General features: G+C 35.7%; 2 protein-coding genes across 2 annotated transcripts; both read left to right on the forward strand.

Moving 5' to 3' along the window:
- The first annotated feature begins 270 nt into the window (after window positions 1–270).
- On the forward strand, window positions 271–4,275 carry LOC117634495 (phosphatidylinositol 4-phosphate 5-kinase 5-like). Its single transcript, XM_034368628.1, has 8 exons — window positions 271–1,754; window positions 2,039–2,206; window positions 2,374–2,539; window positions 2,637–2,756; window positions 2,881–3,074; window positions 3,190–3,320; window positions 3,419–3,491; window positions 3,655–4,275. The coding sequence occupies exons 1-8, from the start codon at window positions 559–561 to the stop codon at window positions 3,944–3,946; spliced, it is 2,340 nt and encodes a 779-aa protein (XP_034224519.1). The 5' UTR covers window positions 271–558; the 3' UTR covers window positions 3,947–4,275.
- A 6,940-nt stretch (window positions 4,276–11,215) lies between these two features.
- On the forward strand, window positions 11,216–16,282 carry LOC117634949 (ferredoxin-dependent glutamate synthase 1, chloroplastic/mitochondrial-like). Its single transcript, XM_034369242.1, has 4 exons — window positions 11,216–11,874; window positions 13,490–13,802; window positions 15,325–15,767; window positions 15,871–16,282. The coding sequence occupies exons 1-4, from the start codon at window positions 11,596–11,598 to the stop codon at window positions 16,012–16,014; spliced, it is 1,179 nt and encodes a 392-aa protein (XP_034225133.1). The 5' UTR covers window positions 11,216–11,595; the 3' UTR covers window positions 16,015–16,282.
- Window positions 16,283–16,285: the final 3 nt, after the last annotated feature.

The following is a 16,285-nucleotide window of genomic DNA, read 5'->3' on the forward strand; positions in this document are numbered from 1 at the left end:
TATTTTGGTTTTGTGGAAACAACATAATCTGATAGGAAAAAAGAAATATATAACAACATAAGCATTTTTGTGTTGACAAACAAACATAACTACATAACCATTTAGATGCATTTTAGCAGCCATGTTGCCCAAATTACTTACTTCCCTTGCGATAACCCCGCCGGATTTTAGTGTTGGTTTTAGGGGAAATAAGTTCACCACTTGTCAAGATTTTGAAACTCAGACAGACACTTCTTGATCTGGTTCAGAAAGAAAAGGCACCTCTTTTGTTTCAATCGCTCTTTTCGCTTTCTTCACAAAAACAAAGAATATCATCACAAAAAAATTAAAAATTAAAAATTCTTTGAATGAAACATTCAAAATTTCCTTGTTTTTCATCATTAGTTCTTGCTGCATTGTCGATTTGATTCATTTTCTTCATGATCTGGGCATTGATTCATGTTTTCTCTTGTACAAGAATGATTTGATTTTGGTTGTTGTTCATTTTGCAAAATTTCATTGTAGAAAGATTGTATATATGCATATGGAAACGTGAAAATATAAAGAGTTGGTGCAGCGATGAGCAAAGAAAGCAGTAGCAGTGTGTATAAGGCATGGGAGGCTACGGTGCGCAAAACGCAGGCTGCAAGGAAGCGTGCCAATAGCATTTTTGGAATTTCAGTGGACCATGCAGACGAGGATGATCATGATCATAGCAGCGACGAAAGTGATTGTGGCCCTGAAGAAATGATATATAATGCAGATAGGATTCTTCCCAATGGAGACTACTACACCGGTTTTTGGTGCGAAAATTTCCCTCATGGCCAAGGCAAGTACTTGTGGACCGACGGGTGTATGTACGTTGGAGAGTGGTTTAAAGGCAAAACCATGGGGAAAGGCAGGTTCAGTTGGCCTTCCGGGGCAACATATGAGGGCGAATTTAAAAGTGGGTACATGGATGGAAATGGTACATACACAGGGACAAATGGTGACACTTACAAGGGACAATGGGTTATGAATTTGAAACATGGACACGGTACTAAGCATTATTCAAATGGGGATTGGTATGAAGGCGAATGGAGACGCGGGTTGCAAGAAGGTCATGGGAGGTATCAATGGAAGGATGGGGATAATTATACTGGGGAATGGAAGAATGGAGTGATTTGTGGAAAGGGGTCATTTATTTGGAGTAATGGGAATAGGTATGATGGAAATTGGGAAGATTCGGTGCCTAAAGGGAATGGGACTTTCAGATGGCCTGATGGGAGTCTTTATGTAGGGAATTGGAGTAAGGATCCAAGTGAGCAAAATGGGACTTATTATCCATCCCAGTCATCTCCAGATGCCAATCTTGAATGGAACCCTCAAGATGTATACAATGTTGACTTGAAGGATTGTAAAATATGTCCCGGGGAGAAGGTTTCGATTTTGCCATCGCAGAAGAAGCTTGCGGTGTGGAGATCAGCAAAGGGTGAAAGTGTTAAGCCAAGAAGAATGTCGGTGGACGGAAGGGTAAGTGTAGGGTTGGATAGACCATTTGATAGGCTGCAAATGTGGGATGGTGGTGATCATGATCCACCTTGTAATGCTGGTGATCATAGGCCTTCTACTGTGGGGGGAGAATTGGTTGAAGATTTGATGGGTTTACATGTGGAAGATGGGAGTCAAAGGGGACTGGCAATGAAGGTATCTAAGACGGCTAGGAGACAAGGGGAAACAATCAGCAAGGGGCACAAAAATTATGAACTCATGCTCAATTTGCAGCTAGGAATCAGGTTTTGATAAACTATTAACTGGGATTTTATTCCTTTTCCTTTTACTTTTCATTTCACCTATTTCTTTTCTTTCGCATATTATCTTGGTTAAACTTTTTCTATGATACAATCATTATATCCATCTTCACACAACAAAAATATGTAGTATTGTTTCCTTCTTTTTATATTATTATTTATGAATCAAAGATCATTACAGCAGTGTAATTTGTTTGACGCTGTGATGGATTTGATTCCTGTAGTGTTATGCCAGTCATTTGATGTATGTGGAATAATTCCATGCACAGGCATTCTGTTGGAAGACCAGGTCCATCTGGATCCCTTGACCTGAAGCCTTCGGCTTTCGACCCCAGGGAAAAATATTGGACAAGATTTCCTCCAGAAGGCTCCAAATATACTCCACCACACCAGTCCTGTGAATTTAAATGGAAGGATTACTGCCCTTTAGTCTTCAGGTCTGCCCTTGTATAAAGAGCATGCACATAGCTTGTTGTTGCTTGTTTCTTTAACATTTAGACAAAGAACAGGATATGTTAAATTGGACTCGATCGTCACTTGATGCACATTGTTAGTTCATTTTCTAACAGCTTACTGATTACCATGTGAAATTTGTTCTCTTCAGGACTCTTAGGAAGTTGTTCAAGGTCGATGCAGCTGACTACATGTTATCAATCTGTGGCAATGATGCTCTTCGGGAACTCTCTTCTCCTGGTAAAAGTGGCAGCTTCTTTTACTTGACCAATGACGACCGCTATATGATCAAAACTATGAAGAAGGCAGAAGTAAAAGTGAGCTCTATTTCTACTCCCCTCATATATTTTCTGTTACAAATCAACATTGGTTCTAACTAAGTACTTGGCTAATTTGTGTTTCATGATGAACTAGGTGCTTATGAGGATGCTTTCGGCCTATTATAACCATGTTCGGGCATATGAGAACACTCTAGTGACTAAATTTTATGGTCTGCACTGTGTAAAACTAACTGGCCAACCTATTCAAAAGAAGGTATTTGTCCACCTGTAACTAGTTTGAATTTATGTGTCTGTCATTCGGAGAAAGATGGCCATTAATGTTAATATATCCTACAAATAGATTAAGCATTCAATTGTATGATTATTTTATGATCCAGGTGCGGTTCATCATTATGGGGAACCTTTTCTGTTCTGAATACACGATTCATAGGCGTTTTGACTTGAAGGGGTCTTCCCTTGGTCGAACAACAGATAAGCCTTTGACAGAGATTGATGAAATGACTATCCTTAAAGACCTTGATCTTAACTTTATATTCCGGCTTCAGAAGTCATGGTTTCAAGACTTTTGCAGGTGAATTGCTCTTCTTTTCTTTTGCTTTCCATTCTTTTGTTTTCTTGTCAACTCAATGAAACATTAATTCCTTTTCTTTTCTTTTTTTTTTCCTGTTGTTGGCCTTGTTTTGCAGGCAAATTGATAGAGATTGTGAGTTTCTTGAACAGGAGAGAATAATGGATTATAGTCTGCTGGTTGGACTTCATTTCAGAAATACATCAGCTGCCGGGGATCTGATTCCTTCTGGAGCCCTCACTCCTACTGGTTATTGATTTTTATGTGCTCTCTTTTGTTTTTCTTCTCCACTTTGGATTAACAATGTGCTCACCATACAAGATGCTGCTATGTTTTCTTTCTCACAGCTGAAAATGAGAGCGATGGAACCCCCCGGCTTTCAAGAGCAGACATGGATCAGCTTCTTTTAGACCCATCGAGGTGAAATCTGTCTCAAATTAAATCATTACTTGCTGCTTAAGTAATTTCAACATGTTATTCCAAGTAATCTGGTTTTATCTTTTATGTGATTATAACAAAGCTAGAGGCTGAAAATGATAAATTTAACTGGAAATTTTGTTTTGAAAATATATTGCTATTGCAGGTGGGCTAGTATTAAACTGGGGCTGAATATGCCAGCAAGAGTTGAAAAGACAGAGAGAAAAAGTGATTGTGAGTTTCAGCTTGTGGGTGACCCAACAGGGGAGTTTTATGAAGTGATAATGTTCTTTGGGATCATAGACATACTTCAAGACTATGACATTAGCAAGAAGCTGGAGCATGCATACAAATCCATCCAATATGACCCAACTTCGATCTCAGCTGTTGATCCAAGACAATATTCAAGGCGCTTTCGTGATTTCATATATAAAGTATTTGCTGAAGAGACTTCTTGAAACCAATTTCTTGTTTCTTCAGCCATGTAGATTATATTGTGTGCACAAACTTCCATCCCTTGGAGAAAGCTTCTGTCCTTTGCAATTTTTTTTTTTGACCATATATTAATTATACATACAAGGGCCATAGGTAGATGTATTAAATATTTCCTTTAAATTATAGAAGATGCTGTGAGCAGGAGCAGCAGTAGTGCATTGTAAATTGTATCAGAATGTAAAATTTTCTGATCAATCTATTCCCTTTGTTTCTTTCTTTGAACCTGAGAGACAGAGAGGTTTCTGGGACTTGTAGCCTCTGTATTGTATCCAATTGTATACAGGAAAAATGAAATGGGATTTTGATGTTGGTTATTTCTGAACAATACCCCAGTTTATCACATCAGTTGAGTTCTTCTAACTCCCCCCAATTGTGACTTCAACCAATTTCTCACAAGCATTTTCTTTCTTTTTGAACATTTCATGTCACCACCACCAAGCAAAACACACACACATATATATATATATATATATATATATATATATTGGTGAATAAGATTCTGCTATTGTAGCAAAGCTTAAAATCAGTGGCCAAGTATCACGCAATTTGGCGCAAATTAGTGGGCAAAACGTTAATTAAGATATATTTATTATGATTGAAGGATCCTAAAGAGGATTGTGACATGATATTGCTGGAAGTGGGATACGAACACAGGACCTCAGATGCAGGAAATTGCTCTTAATCACTTGAGCTACAAGTCCCTTGCAAAGAATGTGATATGTTCACTTAGAGGAAGTCAAGAATTGAGAAGAGAATGAATGGGTATGAGATCAATCTAATTCTTGGTTTTCACTTGTGAAGACCATACTTTTAAGTAAGGTAATTGAAAATCTAAAGAAACTTTATGCATCCCCACTTTGTCACGTTCATATGAATATGAAAAAAATGACAACCAAGTTTCTTAATCCATTTTAAGTTACATTATCTTATGAGAATACTATCAAAAGCAGACACATCAAGAATGAGAGAAAGCTTTCGTTGTTTCCTATTCTATATTGAGGAAATAAAATCAATGATGGGAGTGCATTTTACAAAACCAATGATCTAATTCAATACCACATTCATAATACAATAAATAACCCAACATATTAACATTTGATGTTATATTCATATTTGGATTGGTGCACTAGGTGCGGTCATATTTAATGAGTCATTGGGTTATTGAGGTTTGATAAGAGTTTAAATTAGGTTGTACTTTGTGGCTCAAAATCTTGTGAATTAATGAAAGTTTTGAAGCCAATTAAAGGGGTCCTAATTTCTTTCTTTTGTGTGAACCGTTGCTTGATGGGCCTAGAGTGGTAGTCAAGCCAAGCCTCGGTGGTGTAAAGACGATTTGACCTAGTCCTATATAAGCTTAAGAACTTTCTCTCATCAGATACATTCTCTAACCCTAATCTCATCATAAGGAGAGAACTGAAATAGTTTCTGAGATAGGAGAATCCTTAAGCCGTTTGTGCCTTGCTTGCTTTGCTATTGTCGTTCAATGAGTTCTGAGGCCATGTACTCTAGAAAGATGGCGTGAGGTATGAGTTCTATATATTTTAGTTTTGTGTGAAAGATCTTAGACAATATAGAATCTAACATTTGATTCAAAACATATTCGTAATATCATAACAATCACATAACTCATTCGCATTTGAATCAAAAAACCAATTGAGATCACCTAAACGTTTGACCCATTCACATAACGCACCGAGTTGCAACCAAAAGATAGGCTATTTGTTCAAGAGAACGTTGGAGTTGCGCTCGTTGAGTCGTTCCCCGGAAAAATGGGCCAAATAAACTTACTTTTTCAAACAAACAGGATATTTATTCATGCAAACGCAAGGAGTGCGTTCGTAGAGTAAAGTTGCCCGTTCCTCAGGAAAATAGACCCCACTAACTTTTTTTTCAAACAAACGCACTATTTTTTCACGCGAACGCAAAGGTTGCGTTCGTTAAGTATGTTGCGTTCATTTGATAAAATTAAATGTTGGTATGTTCGGGAAGAAAAAATAAGAGTTCATGAGAAAGAAGAAGACATGATTTTTTATTTTTTATGTTGTTTTGTTTTGTTTTGAGTTGAAGAAATTATTATTATTATTTTTTAAAGAAAAAGCGTATGGGTGTGATATATACTATTGTTAATTTAATTAGATCTTTCCCCTTATATTTTTCACGTGCTTCTTTTTTAAAACTATTTAAAATTTTGTTCTTAAAATTTTTCACGTAAGCCGTGTACAAAGGGATATGCACTAGAAAACAACTCCACTAAATAAATTTTTGTGTCAATTTGTTGCACGTTGGAGTATATATACAGTTGTTATAATATTAATATAAATTATGTAAAATAAAAAAATTTAGGGGGTCCTCAAAAATCAAGGGCCCTGTGCATTGGCGCCACTTGCACTATTTCAAGGCCGCCCTTTCCTACTAGTTGGGTTAATCTTAACTATCTCATATATGGGAAGATAGTAGGGAGCTCAAGAGAGACCTATGTGCACCATGTTCAAACATGGCTTACAAACTGCACTGGTTACGTGACTTGGTATGACTATTGTATGAATCTAGATGGTTGTTCCTCATTGTTTGAACCTCATTGGAGCTCTTCATTTATGTAGATGGACACTTATCTAAATTGTAATCCAATGTTAAAACAAACTATGGATTTATGCATAGTTTATTCATTCTAATCAACATTTTATTTTCAAACTTTTCATTAACACGCATTACATACCACTTATATTTCATCATATGTATATCTTATTATTAGTAAATTTTGAGTTTTATCTGTTCAATACATTCATTGATAATGTACATAACATTTATGAAAGTTTTATACCAAAATTATGTGTTTCAATGCCTATATCTGTCTTCTTCTTTTTTCGATACCTAAGACGATAACAATATATCCCCCAAAATATCCGTAAATTGAAGGCCCAATATTATTTGCATGGCTGATATTTTAATCCTTGGCCTTACCTCTGTGAGGTGAAGAAATTGGATTCAGGTCTCGAGTAAATAGCTTAGATTTACAGTATGGCTCTCAATTGCAATGTTAAACCCTACATTAGTTATATCCATTTTATTTTTTTGGTCTAAATATAATATAGATAGTCTAATTATTCTTTTCTATGGGTATCTATACATTATTGTATAATATTTTAATTTATTTTAGTCAAATATAATATTTTAATGAGTATATAGTATATGTAACAATTAAAAAAGAGAACCAGTTTTTTTTGCCAAGAAAAATGGAGAACCAATTAATCGGTCACTTATTTTGAGCAATAAGATTATTAGTGATACTTATGGATGGTATGTTGATATTTAAGGGGTTTTTTTAATTAATTTAAATTATATGCTTATTAGGCTTTAGGGTCTCAGTTATGAAGTGTAATAACAATTTCTTATACTTATTCGACTTTAGGATGTAAGTTACAAATTCAATTGCGATATGAGTAATGTGTAATTGAACGTAATTTGTGTCGTTAGCATTTGTATTGACAACCATGCAATTTCCAAATAGTGGAAGGAATTTCAAAGAGACTACGCCTTTGTCGATGTTTCAGTTGTTAATGCATGTCTTAGAATTGTTGTGCAATTGCACATCCATTGTAAATAATTGCATATAAAATTTCAAGACATACTATGAACTTACATGTAATTACTCATAATAATTGGATAATTGTAAAAAGACCATGCAATTGCACGTACCATGAATCAAAAACGCAAAAATAGCTAACCCATCCCATCCTTCCCTTCCCGACACCTCTCCCCCTCCCCCTCTCTCTCTCTCTCTCTCTCTCTCTCTCTCTCTCTCTCTCTCTCTCTCTCTCTTCCCGTCTAAAAGAAACACAAACATCAAAAATCAATCAAACCAAGACATCAAGAATCAAACACAGCTCCATCAAACTTGAACATGAAAAATCAATTAAACCCATCCCAGCTTCTCCATTTTTCACATATTTCGCAGGAGAAGGAAGTTTTCATCAGCTCATGACTGCAACTTTGTGTGCATCTGCTCCATTTGGATTTAGTAGAAGGGCAGCAACTAGGGATTTAGTAGAAGGGCAGCTACTAGAGATTTAGTACAAGCCATAATAAATAATAGTTGAAGTTTAATGAATCAAAGGTGAATCAGATTTGGGGAAATAGAAGAAATCAAATAAATTTGGGATTTCTAAGAAGAGGTTCTCAAGATTTAAGCATATGAATAAGAGAAATCAGTCATGATACTATGTTAGAATTGAGCCAAACAGAAAGAAAATGAACTAGAGAGAAGGGTAGGTTCTTTCTCACTGATTATTTCTTCCTCTCTTTCTCTTTTTTTTTTTCCCTTTTTTTTTCGTTTTTTAATTTCTTTGTTTCATATTTCTCTCTCTCTCTCTCCCCTATCTCCCCTATCTCTTTGTTTCACATCAGATATTAAATCAAAGCATATGGAATTCAATATGAGTCCACTTTTTAATGTTGTTAATTTCGTTTTGCATATAAATATGGTTGTGCGATGCAATTTTTTTGTGTTTGAGTGCGAGACTGTTGATTGTTTGGATTTATTATTTTGAGTTTTGAGTTTTTGTTTCAATCATGTGATTTTCGTTAGAATTTAGTTTAACACAGGTATATGCTGTTCGCTTGGATTTACAATTTTAATTTTTGAGTTTTCTGCTTCAGTTCTTTGATTTTCGTCGGAGTTTTGTTTAATATCGAATGGCATTATGATGTGTTTTAAATTTTTGATTTATTACTTTATTTGATTGTGTACCACTTAATCTTGAATAGAAAGGTAATAAACTTGAAAACAAAAGCTCCTAAACACTACAATTGTAGTAAAAAGCTGAGAAAGTAATAAAATTTGAAAGAATAAGCATATAGTTGCATAAGAATATAAGATTTGTGTGCTCCCAATGCAAAGCTATTATGAAATAAAATGTAAAAGACCAGTAGACAATGGCAAAATATGGACAACCGAAGTTGAATATAATGTGGATATACATCCAGTGGCGGACTCAGAAATTTTTTAGCGGAGGTGCAAAATTGATTAAGTATGAAAAATGGTTTTTCAGAATAATCATTTTCTCAAGATAATTTTTGGCGGCTTTTATTCCTCACACATCAAATAAGAAAACTTGATTTTATGGGATTTTAGTATGAAGTATATATTGACTTAATAAGCCATCATTTTTAGCCTAAATCGTATTTTGCACTAAAACCGATTTTTCATATTTTGATTTGGTAGGAATTTGATTTTCTAGTATTTTTATTTGAATCCAAATGGGGGTACTTCCTTATTTACATTGTAAACTTAAGTAAATGGAGTAATATAAAAATAAATTAAAGTAAAAGGACAAAGACATTTACTTAAATGTTGAAAATGAAAATAAGGTAATCTGTACACCAGTTCAGCAAAGGGGCAGTTTGAAGCACCTACAATAGTTTTTTCGACGAAGGAAGGTGCAGCTGCACCTCCTTGCGCTTTAGTGGATCCGCCTCTGTATACATCAACAAAGTATGACATAAAGCAATTTTCATTGCCTTTAAGGTGTACGAGAAAATTACTCTCGAGGCAAGCTCTCATTTGGCTGCCATTAGATCTACAACTAGAAACACACAATTCTTCAATTTAGACCATAAACACTAATGCAAAATTCAACCTCTACATCAACTATGATTTTGAAAATACAAATAGAAATCAACCAAAACTAGAAAGAAAAAACTTATAACCAACGTTTGGTAATCTGTCTATTATATGATAATCATCGTTGTATTATTCGAAATGTAACTTTTATATTTTAGATAGGTCAAGTATTTACTCTCTCGTTTGCATTTATAGATTTGTTTAAGAGTTTTTAATAAAAAGTAGTCAAAATTTACTCCCATTTTCACAAATAAAGTAGCCAATCCATCAACATATCCATGGTCCCCCACACCAAGCTTTGTCGCAGCAACATGACTTCCCCAGTTCACACAAAGATTTTTACAAACCAACACTCAATAAGTTTTTGCAGCAAAGCTTATTAGATTGACTTTGCAATCCACCCAATTTCCAAGGATTATAAAATACCCAATGTTTATCTATATTTCCCCAGAAAATATGAGTATTTATTTCTCCATGTCTCCAAAAGTTAATTCCTTAACCACGTAGTCGAGGGCAGCTAAACCCATCATAGTTTTTTCTCCTTCTGCCGCAAGTTTGGAACAAAGTTTTTCTTTTTAGAAAGTGGGTTTTAGCCTTAAAGGCATTTGAGTCCTTTTATGTGAGTTTTCCGTTACTTCTGAAAGTTTTTATAAAAACTGATATTTATGAAAAAAGATTTTTGTAGAAATGTCACCTGAACTTATACCTCAATTTCAATTTGCCACCTTAAAGAAAAATTTAAGAAAAGTGTCATCTTAATTTTTCAAAATCCATGATTTGTCGTATGACTTTAACATCATCCAATTTTCCATCTAATTTTAAGGGTATTGTAGTCTTTACATTTTCAAGAGTATTTTAAAAATGGAAAAATCATTATAAAAAAATTGCATATCTTTTAAACAATAACGAGGTTGGATTTTGAGAAGGAAGCTTAAATAGTTTTAAATCAGGTATCTGAAATTTTTTGACATGCTCAATGAACATCCAAAAAAAATTTATACATGCTCACAGAGAGAGAGAGAGAGAGAGAGAGAGAGGTCCTGTGCGATGCGTTTTGGGGGGAGTGAGGTTGGGGAGAGAGGTCTCTTTTTTCTCTTTTTTTTTTCTTTGAAAATGAAAAGACTAAAATACCCTTAAAAATGAATGGAAGATTGGATTATGTTAAAGTCGACAAATCACGGATTTTGCAAAATTAAAGTGACATTGCTCTTAAAATTTTCTTTAAGATGACAAATTAAAATTGATGTATAAGTTTAAGTGACATTTATACAAAAATCCCTTATAAAAATGGGACGTAAATTTTGACTATTTTTTATTTATAAAAACTCTTTGTTTAACCATATAGTACTTCACCCATAGGGAAGTCTGGCGGGCCATGTCTGGGTTTTGACCCTTACCCGTTTGAGAGATGACCCAATCAGCTATCTGTCGCACAAGCATATGCAATTAAACCTACAACTCATCCTCGATGCCGCATATGACCAAGCAAGTCCAAATTCATTTGTCTTTTTTTTTTTCTTTCTCACTTGATAATTAATTATTATTGTTTTTCATAACAAAACGAACTGACCACTGAAAAAACAAGAAAAAATGAGAGCCCTTTTCTGATCTCTCCCACGTAGTGGGATTTGGGAGCACCCAAAGGGCAAAGAGACGAAGGGCGAGGACGCAGCGTAAGACGGGTGCACCGAGGCGCAGGAGATAGAGGCTGCGGATGGGGGGGAGGCCCAGTTAACAAAATGAACGAAAGAAAATCGAACGTAGACGAAGTAGACGCCAGAGGTGAGGTGAGGTGAGGTGAGACGCGGGTGGTTGGTTTTGGTTCTCCGAGCCTCTCTCTTCTCCTTTTATCTTCAACTCTCATCCACACCACACCACACCACACCACGTTTCTCATTCTCCACGAACTCCTCTCTCACTCACTCTTTCACTCTCCTCCTTCCCTCCCTCTCTCTTTCTCTGTACCTTCTTTCTTCTTCTTCGTTTTCAATAATGGCTTTGCAGTCATTGGCTCCGATTCCTCAGCTAGTTCACTGCTCCAATAATGGCCGCTTGCCCGCCCAGCCTCTTCGGAACGGGCTCTTCGTCGTCGATTTCGTCGGGCCCTGTAAATCGAAGCGGACCCGCAGGAAATTCGGAACGTCCGAGCATCGGTCCTTCCCTCAATTCGTTTCCAGGAGCTACCCGGTCAAAGCTGTTCTTGACCTTGGACGTAGCGATGCTGCTTTGGATCAATCAGCTGCTTCTCCTTCTTCGGATTTGAAGCCAAAGGTATGCTTTCAGACTTTGATAGGAGGAGGTGTTTGGTTCCGATCCTAACAAACCGTTTTCCCGGGAAAATAGAAAATGGGATTTAAGAACAGAGTCAAACGTGTTCCTTGTGTTTGTTTTCATTGCCCTTGTTTGGTGTTTGCGAGCTTCTTTTATTTGATATGCAGTTGTTCTTCAAGGTCTTAAGGCACTGTTTGTTTGGGCTTTTGGAAGTATCTATTTTTCATTGCTTTGAAGCGTTAAAGTTTTGCTGACTTTTGCTAAACGCAAGATGAATGATATCAGTTACAAATAGTGAACTAATGTAGTAAAAGAAATGCTCAGGGATGTTTCCTAAGTACCACGCTATAATTCATGTCTGCTAGTTGGATATGCTTGTCAAATGGTGCTTGTTTATAACTGAAGGCAGTATTGTGATTATTTGAGTCAATATCCACTGACTACATCAACCGTATTAATAAAAGAGACAATTAGCATAGGCATGTCCTGGTATGCTACCCAGTGGCATGTCATATTAATCAAATAGCATAGACATGTATGGAATGTCTGTATATATGTTTTGTGCTTACAGGTGTCCTTCCTTTGTCAAACATTGTGATGACATACCTGGAGGAGATTTTGTGCTTCCTAGATTTATCTATACTAGAGTAAAATTTAAGGTGTCAAATTAATTACAAACATGATGATAATAAGAAAGATCAAAATAGAATTTCTCACTAAACTGTCCTCTTAAGCAATATCTTCGTCTTATCATAAAATAAGTAAAAACTTCTGTCTGCTTTTCATTTCAATATGCAAGATATGATGCAGTCTACTTTTGACAATCTTCATTACAGAAAATTCTTGCTGGAACACATACATATGAGATAATATGCTACCAAATTACAGGTTGCCTCCTTACCTAATATAGTTGATAAGTAATATAGAAGAGCTTAGGAGTTCTTTCCAGTGATACCCTTCAGTTCAAGTTTTGGTGTTTTCCATTGATTAATTCTTAAAAATAGTTTTTAGTACTTTGACGAAACATATGTGTGGTTTACCTGTATATTTTTTTTGGGTGAAATATACAAAAATGAGGATTGATATCTGATTTCTAATAACAATAGGGTGGTTATTTAGTTTCTATGCATGAATATGTGTTAATTGAAACTCTACAGCTGTAATATGAAATATTAATTCTAAAAGTAAACCATATATAAAGTTTGCAGGATACTACCCACTAATATGCCAGAATTTTAGTCGTCCTAAGGTTGTAGTTGTCTCAATTTATGTACTGTATAAGAGTTTTATATGAGTAGAATTTGTGAAAGAGACAATTATCCCATAGTTGGTGTGTCAAGGGAATTTTGAAATCTTGGGTTGGGAGGGAGGGGGAGGCATGACCCCCTTCAGCCTGAACTATGTTCCACCAGTGGTTGTGCGGGATAGCTGTCAATCCTTTCCATTGACTTGAGGACCAAGCAAGAGAGAGACTTATTACATGAAAATTTGTTAGAAACTTTGACCCTCTGTTCTCTTCCATTTTCTTTCTTTTCTGGCGCAGTAGTTGTTTATGCATTTGGAATGAGTTATTGCAAGCACTTATTTCTAGAAAATCGAATTCCATGCTCAACAGGTTGCAGACTTGCATGATATTATAGCAGAAAGGGGAGCTTGTGGAGTTGGATTCATTGCCAATTTGGAAAACAAAGCATCCCATGGGATTATTGAGGATGCTCTAACAGCTCTTGGCTGCATGGAACATCGAGGGGGCTGTGGAGCAGATAATGACTCTGGTGATGGTTCAGGATTGATGAGTTCAATCCCATGGGATCTATTTGACAATTGGGCTAACAAGCAAGGGATTTCTTCCTTTGACAAGTTGCACACTGGTGTTGGAATGGTTTTCCTCCCAAAAGATGACGACCTTATGAAAGAAGCCAAAAAAGGTATTTTTTTATAATCCTTGAATTAAGTGGGTCACAATAATTTATTTCTGTTTTCACTGATAGAATATGTGCATAATTCTTGAATTTTGGTTAAGGTCTGCATGAGTTATGTTTAAAGCAAGTCAACCCTCCTCCTCACCCATCAAGATGATTTTTTTAATCTTATTTTCGGTCTGAAGATGGTTTAGGTATTATCTCTTAAATTCTCTGGCAAAGGTATCCAGAGAGAAGCTAAAAATTTATTCCTATTCAAAAGAAGATCATATCTCTTCTTGTAAAAAGTCTATGTTTTTTTTTCTTCAACCAAACAATCCACAAAAGAACCAAAATCAAGCACCGCAATGAGTGGTTGTCTTTTTGTTGCCCTCTAAATGCAATAACCTTTCTACCGACAAGGACAAGCCCCATACCAGTCCAGACATATCTAATAACTTGGCCTAAATTTGCCATGTAAAATTGCAATGCGAGAAAACATTAACATCACCCTCTCCCTCCATTCTACACAAAGCGGAACAATGTTGAGATTAACATACATAAGGGCTTGTTTGAATCATATCACAAGTATTTAGCTTTGCATGAACCACCACCCGGGTAAGGACTTGTATTTTAGTGGGTACTACACCAACCTTATACATTCAATAACTTGTCCTCCATATTATTATTGTTAGTCTTTTGCAATCCTATTTTTCTATACTAGCTAACGAGTTTGGACAGTCTATTTGCTTCAAAGCTAGCTAATCCAGTCATTTGGTCAGTGTTTTGTGTCTGGTTTCTGCCCTCACATTGAATAAGCATGACTCGTGATCAGGGATCTTTCCAGATTCCTTAGATGCTGCAGAAGAGACTGAAACAAACTATTGTGCTGATCTTCAAGAAATGGAGTAAGAAATGAAGGCACTGTGTCAACCTGAAAAGAGTCCACTCTAAAACCACCAATAGTTTGGCTATCAAGGTTTCCTTGAGGGTTGATGAAATGTTTTCAGAACCTTTGAAACTTATAGAGTGCAGATGTATTCTCTAGGTTGTGTAAGGTGTAATGGTTAGGTCACATCTCATGATTTCCACGGCCATTTGAGGTTTTTATTTTCACATACCTCAGTTTAAAATAAAAAAAATTGATTTGATTAGATTTGAAACTTTTTTGTTTCTCAATGTAAGTTTCTTGATGAACTGACCAATATTGATTTATGAATAAATAGCAGCAAAATAGTAGATGGGAGATAAGAAACGGGTCCTCATTCTTTCTTATAATTTATTTGTAGCAATGAATAATCTTTGTCGATTACTAGAAGAAATATAAATTTATATGATCGAGTTCTTATTTCTTTCAACAATAATACGAATTCAATTTTGAAGCATACGTACTTATCTCTATCTCTGTCTAGCTTTTCTACATGCATCTCTCAACCATCTGTCTATTTATCTATCAGTTTCTGTCAGTTCTGTTTGCCATAATTTCTGAGTTAAGTTCAGTCCGTTAATATAATCTGTTGTTTGACTGTAAATTCTGTTTTCTTTGTAGTTGTTGTGAATATTTTTAGACAAGAGGGTCTTGAAGTGCTCGGATGGAGACCTGTTCCTGTGAATGCTTCTGTAGTTGGTTACTATGCAAAAGAAACAATGCCCAACATACAGCAGGTATTCGTCAAAGTTGTTAAAGAGGAAAATGTTGAGGACATTGAACGAGAACTGTACATATGCCGGAAGTTAATTGAGAAAGCAGCAAGCTCAGAAAGTTGGGGAAATGAGCTTTATTTCTGTTCTTTGTCCAATCAAACAATAGTTTACAAGGGAATGCTCCGCTCAGAAATTCTTGGTTTATTTTATTCTGACCTCCAAAGTGACCTGTATAAATCCCCTTTTGCCATCTATCATCGGAGGTATAGCACAAATACCACTCCCAGATGGCCCCTTGCACAACCAATGAGATTACTTGGTCACAATGGAGAGATTAATACCATACAGGTTTTCATTTTTTTTTCTTTTTTTGAAAAGTTTTCTAGATAATTTCTAAATTGGTTGTATGAGTTACAGTTTCATTTTAAGTTGACACCACATTTATGTTCAGGGAAACTTGAACTGGATGCAATCTCGTGAAGCCTCATTGAAATCACCTGTATGGAATGGTCGTGAAAATGAAATTCGGCCATACGGCAATCCCAAGGCATCTGACTCTGCAAATCTTGATAGTGCAGCTGAAGTATGGAATTAACATATGTAGCTCTTATTTATAATTTTATAGAGAGTTCTGTTTTGATGACCCACAGGAAATAAATAAATAAAACATAAAACTAACCTATCTCCAAGTGGGTTTTGTAAAATCGGTTCTCTCTCTCTCTTCAAGTGGGTCCAATATTTTGATGATATTGCAGCATGTCTTCACAAAACTGAAGTAGAGCCAATCACACTTTACTTATAGCTTTCTGGATGCTTATTTCTGGGCATCACTTGCTTTGAGGATAAAACCAATTTATCGTGTTCAG

Source organism: Prunus dulcis, chromosome 7 (genome assembly GCF_902201215.1).
Source record: "Prunus dulcis chromosome 7, ALMONDv2, whole genome shotgun sequence".
In the NCBI taxonomy this organism is placed as follows: Eukaryota; Viridiplantae; Streptophyta; class Magnoliopsida; order Rosales; family Rosaceae; genus Prunus; species Prunus dulcis.